The 6,000-nt window shown below is 27.8% G+C and overlaps 1 protein-coding gene across 1 annotated transcript; it reads right to left on the reverse strand.

Moving 5' to 3' along the window:
• Positions 1-5,297: 5,297 nt before the first annotated feature.
• LOC120267543 (acetamidase-like) lies at positions 5,298-5,931 on the reverse strand. The gene is made up of 2 exons (XM_039275222.1): positions 5,777-5,931; positions 5,298-5,670 (listed from the first exon to the last, which is right to left on the reverse strand). Exons 1-2 carry the CDS (start codon positions 5,879-5,881, stop codon positions 5,440-5,442), a joined length of 336 nt encoding a protein of 111 aa, XP_039131156.1. The 5' UTR covers positions 5,882-5,931; the 3' UTR covers positions 5,298-5,439.
• Positions 5,932-6,000: the final 69 nt, after the last annotated feature.

The following is a 6,000-nucleotide window of genomic DNA, read 5'->3' on the forward strand; positions in this document are numbered from 1 at the left end:
ATAATTATTTTAAGTCTGGATTGGACCCAATTTTTGGGTCAGAACTGGTCCACTTGGGACCAAAAGTCCCACCTAACTCAACCTACATTCTTATTCCAATGTCTCCTCTTCCCTTAGCTTGATATTTCAAATTTTCATTCACATTATCAACTTTAAAAACATTTTATGTGCATTGTTTATGAAGCATATATTTGCTTACAATTTAATAATAATAATAATAGGGAAATAATAATGGTAGATCCCTCCCATTGTTCTAATTGTATAAAAAAATCTTTTAAAATTTTCATATCTTTAAAAATGTCTCTACTTCTCAAGTTAATTATTATTTTTATTTTAAAATTTAAATTTATATACAAATTATCAAATTGTCTTTCACCAACACCTACGTCAGTGATAAGCCAAAGGCCAAGGGGTGGAAAGGACGGTGAGGTTGCTTCAAGGTTTATATCCAAACGAAAGGTTAAGAAATTTAAGGTTTCTGTCCAAACGTAAGATTAAAAAATTTTTGGAGCCTGTGATATAACTTTATAAGTTAATAATAATAATAATAATAATAATAATAAGAGATCAAAAAGGATGAAAAATTATTTAACATAAAGAATGATAGGTAATTTTTTCCTTGTAATAATACCATAATATTCACACTAAAGTTCTTCATATTTACCATCAATGATGTGCAAGTGTAAATATAAAATACAAAACAATTCCTTAAAAAAAGTTCATCCGAATAAGTTAGCTCTTACATTTATTTAACCTAATAAATTGGTTATTGAAAATATCTACCACTCTTGACAATAATTAAATTATTATTATTATTGATTTATTTGATAATATCTAATAAAATTTAAATAAGAATTAGTAATTTAAATCAATTTTTTTTAGAGTGATCTATTAAACCATTCCAAACCATTAACACTTATATAATTTTTTTTTATATAAATCACATTTGGAATATATATATATATATATAGAGTTAATCTCTCAATATACATGTATTATCACTTTATGTGAAGGTAGATTTAAAATTCATCTTTCCAATAAGACATGAATATTATATTAATAAATTCGATGTCAATAAACTAAAAAGTTATTAATTTTTATATTTTTTTAAAAAACTAGAATCATATAAACATGCAATTCTAATACGTAAATGATAAATCTAATGATTTACCAAAAAAAAAAAAGTATTATATATATTTATATATTATCGAAAATGAATTCACATGGACTTCGATAAACATTGGAACATAAGTGAATAGAGTGATTTGAGACCATCTACCAACCCCTATGCAAAGGCTATAAGATAGGGAGGTCCTAACCTACACCCTAACCCTACTTTGGAACAAAAGGAAGCAACAAAAGTGAAAAAAAAGTGCACTTGTACTTACTAGATCCAATGTTCTTTCAAGGAAGATCCTTGCACCCTTTTTATCTTTTTCTTTTTTCTCATCATAGTTTCTTTTCCCTATATATATATATATATATATATATATATATATCCTTAAATTTTATATTTACATAGAAAATCAAATGATAAAAGTATTTTTTTTAATTATATTAAAATATTCACAAAACATTAATTCAAACAACTAACATAAGACCGTGTGATAAAAAAAAGTATTTTTTTGGTGTTCGTTTCAGAAAAGACCCGAAATTGAACCTTATGTCCCTCTCAAGATGAGAGCACGTGGGTCGGTGTTGAGTCTTACTCCTCACACGTGTACGTCCCTGGATTTTGATACTTATTGCCTTTCTAAACAAAACAAAAAAAAATAGACATTTGGATTATTAAAGTAAACAGTTTTGAATTTAAATGTTTATTAAAATCAGTTTATTTATAAGACACTTGGTATCTCCCGTATTTTTGTCTCACCTTATTTCCTATTCTGTGAGTCAATGACCAAAAATTTATTCAAATAAAAAATTATATTAAATAAAAAAAGCTTATAATTTTAATATCAACTTAAAATAATATTGAAGCATTTGATAGCTTGAAAATATTATTCCTCCTACATTTATTGTTTGTTTTTTTATATCATTTTATTTTTCCCATACCATTATCAAATATGATGGAAAAGGCTTCAAAATAACAAATTTTTTACTATTTTTATTAATAATATTTTTTTTTGACACATAGACCATAAGTGCCTCCATTTAAGGGTAATTTAGAAAGCGAAAAACAAAGCTCAATGCCGACCCACGTGTCCTCATCTTGCATAAACATAAGATTCGAGATCCAATACCAATTGACCCAAAAACCATTGATAATAATTTAAAAAAAAAACTTTATTTTTATTATTCTTGTCAAAGAAATTCCATATCTTAATGAGTCTAACTTGATGAAATTGATGCTCCTTTTCATGATAAAAGTAAGTAAAAAAAAAAAGGGTAAAAAAGAGCATCTTGTTCTGCCCTTTTTGCATTGGTGCTCTCCACATGAAGGAATTTCATTAAAATTAATAATTTTTATTAGATCCATAGTTTTAGTTATTTAATAATAATCAGACAAATATATCAACATTGTATTATGAATATTTATAATGATGATTAATGGTCATTAAGTTTCTCAATCATGGATTAACAAGAGCTTTTTCTATCTAAATGCATGTGATGCTGACTCAGCAACCAGTGATCAAAACGTCTTTTTTGGGCATGCTTGACAAATGATTTTCATCAAGACAGATTTTCTTAATAAAAACTGTTTCTTAGTACCAAACTCATCATTATATTTAAAAATAAAAATAAACTAAAATTATTATATTTTTATAAATTTAATTTATATTTATAAATTTTAATACATGTTCAAAATAGATTATTATATCATATATTCACTATATACTCTCTGCTTTACTTTTTATCCATCATAAAACTAATGTTTTTTTATATATTATTTTTAAACATTAAAAAGTATTTATTATTATTTTTTCTTCTAAAATTACCTTAACACTCTATTCAATTATCTTCTTAAAATTTAATATGAGAGAAAAATAAAGATATAAATTATGAGTAATTTTAAAAATATAACTAATTTTTTACTAAATTATGTAAAATAACCAACTTTCTTGGTACGTGAGATTCGGTTATTCATGGTACAGATAAAAATGAATGAAGGGAGTGCTCTACAATTATTACTTATTTATAGTCTAAAATTTTCACATGATTAGGTACAAAATAATTACCACTTATTACTATTGACCTTCAAATATCATACATCCAATACATTAATCCTAGTTTCAAAAAAAATAATGATCATACCCAATATTTTTAATATTAGTACAATCACCTAGAAGTAAGTTTAAAAAGCCTTTTTTTCTTTTTTCTTTTTTCTTATAATTTTAAATTCGAGTATAATCTCGAATTGGTCCCCTCTACTTTTTCTCTCTTCCCTTTTGGTCCCTCTATCAAAAATCGCACTCATTAATCCCTATACTCTTAAAAATGATCCAGATTTAGTCCCTCTACCTTAATCTCTTCCGATCTAGTCGTCCCTCTTTCTTGAAAAATACTATCAGAATAATTAATCTATTTTAGAGTAAAAAGGACTAAATAGAACCATTTTCAAAAGTAGAGGGACTACTTGGGAGCATTTCTGAGTAGAGGGACCAAAAGGGAAAAAGGGAAAAATAGAGGACCAATTTGGGTATTATACCTTTTAAATTCTTTTTAATTACTACCATTATATCTCTCAAATAGATTTATAAATGGTATAATCACCAAAATAGGTCATGTATTTGTCTCTCTCCCCTCTTTTAATCCATGCATTGAAAACCACTCACATTGAGTCCTAGTACTACATAAAATAGATAAATTAAGTCCTTGTATATTTAGTCCATGAACTCATAACCGATCACTATAAGGACCTGATTTATCCATTTTATATAGTACATGGACTCAATGTGAATGATTTTAAGTACAAAGAACAAAATGAAAGAGAGAGAAAAATATAAGAAATATTTTAATGATTATACCAAAACATATGATTTTTATAAAAAAATGTTGTGCCAAAAAGAGATATTTAATAATTTGGGACTATATATGGTGCATATTGTAACCATGTGAATCTTTCCAAAATTCAAGCAAACAATAAAAAAATAAAATAATAATAAAAAAATTTGGACTTATTGTGAGTGTGTATACATTTCATTCACAAACATAAGATAAGGTTGCATGCCTCCTAACACAAAGCATCTACCCTTTTATCAAGCCAAACAACACCTTAAAACAAAAGAATGATCACATACACACATTATTATACTTCTTAATTTGGCCTTAATTTTTTTAATTATTTTTTAATGGTGATTAACAAGGACACGTACATAGCCTAACAACTTAAAATGAAAGGGAGACATTGCATGATGGGGGACAATTGAACAAGAACCAAACAAACAAAGTTCCAATCATAAGTGACTCTTAAACAGTCCAAACATTCATTCATCCATCATACATCCTTTTTAGCTCCTCCATTTTTTCTTTTGGTTTCTTTGGAGCTATTCCATTCTAATATATATATATATATATAAGAAAGATAAGGGAAAGGGTTTGATCCTATCTTGTTCTCAAGTTATTTGGATGATATTTTGCAAGCAAAATTATATCTATAAGAATAGTGTGGTGAGGATAAATAAATAGTTTATCAATATGCTTGTTATCCATATCTCTAAAATTATCTATTTAGTTGTGGAAAAAAAAATTAAATTTATTTTTATAATAATTTCATATTTTTAAACCTTGATTAGAAATTTCATAAGATGAAGTGCATGATATGATAAATTAAGCCCATAAACAAAGTTCATAGAGTCAGACCAATGGACGGCTAGGATGATTGGGCCCCACCACCAGGATTCCTCGTGATCAGCAGATCACCATCATAGCTACACTGCAACACATCTGGTGTTCTCTTCACGACACGTGGCCATGATCCGCATCTCGGCCGCACATTCTTCACATCACGCACAAATCTCAAAGCAATCACTGGACATTAACTAATTATTTATTTAATTATTTAATTATTTATTCTTCTGGGCTTGGAGTTTTCCGTTATTGTATTAGTTCCCTCATTTGAATGACTAAACCTACATAATGATCACACTAAACAAATAATTAAATTATTCACTAACAAAATCATGTTAAAATTATAGCTACGAATCTGTAAAATAATAATAAAAAAAAAACATATATAAAGCAACACAGAAAATTTTTTTATAAATTTTTTCTTATAAAAATGCATATATATAGAGTTTTGCAAAGATATTACAAGTAATTGGTTACTTTTATGTCTTAATATATATATATATATATATATGTATGTTAAGAAAAAGAGAAAAACTTAAATAATGGAAACAATATATAAACAAATAATAAATAAGACAGGGACCTGATTGAAAATGGCAATGGAGATACTAAGATTAGTTGATAGAATTGAGCAAATGCTTACTTGAGTTAAAGGAATCCACTCATTTCTATTGCTCCACAGAATGAAACTTCACCATCACCCTGAGAGAAGTGCATGTCACCTGTACTTAGATTCGCGCCATCGAAAAACACTGGAAGGTATACTTTTGAACCTCTACTGAGGTTTTTGATATCACAATTTCCGCCATTTTCTCTTCCCGGGATCGTCCTTGCAGCCTCATTCACAATCTTTTCCCATACAGAACTTCCTTCTTTGATCTACAATTTTGTTCTCATAATGCAGTAAGTAATGCACCAAAAATATCGGTTTTTATAATTCAGTGAAATGACACAAAGAAAGTGTTCTTAAATATGCAAAATGTACCATTCCAAGGAGCCAACCTTCCGCAGTCGGTGGGCAGGCTAATACGGTTTCTGGTGCAAGACTTCCACTGTCAAACAATTTTTTCTCTCTTTCATTCCATTCCATATATTTAGAAGTTCATGCGATGTTGCCATTCCAATCACCCTGGGATGAGTTAAGCCAGGAAATCGTACTCCCTGTCAAACATCGGAGAGTTTTTACATTGCCAATCATTCGTGAGTGTC

Source organism: Dioscorea cayenensis, chromosome 8, assembly GCF_009730915.1.
Source record: "Dioscorea cayenensis subsp. rotundata cultivar TDr96_F1 chromosome 8, TDr96_F1_v2_PseudoChromosome.rev07_lg8_w22 25.fasta, whole genome shotgun sequence".
Lineage (NCBI taxonomy): Eukaryota > Viridiplantae > Streptophyta > Magnoliopsida > Dioscoreales > Dioscoreaceae > Dioscorea > Dioscorea cayenensis.

Excerpts from the sequence above, each read along its gene's own strand:
- LOC120267543 (XM_039275222.1), bottom strand. The coding sequence starts at position 5,881 with ATGGAATGGAATGAAAGAGAGAAAAAATTGTTTGACAGTGGAAGTCTT. Across the intron at positions 5,671-5,776 it reads AAGGTTGGCTCCTTGGAATG|ATCAAAGAAGGAAGTTCTGT; the intron begins GTACATTTTGCA and ends ACAAAATTGTAG.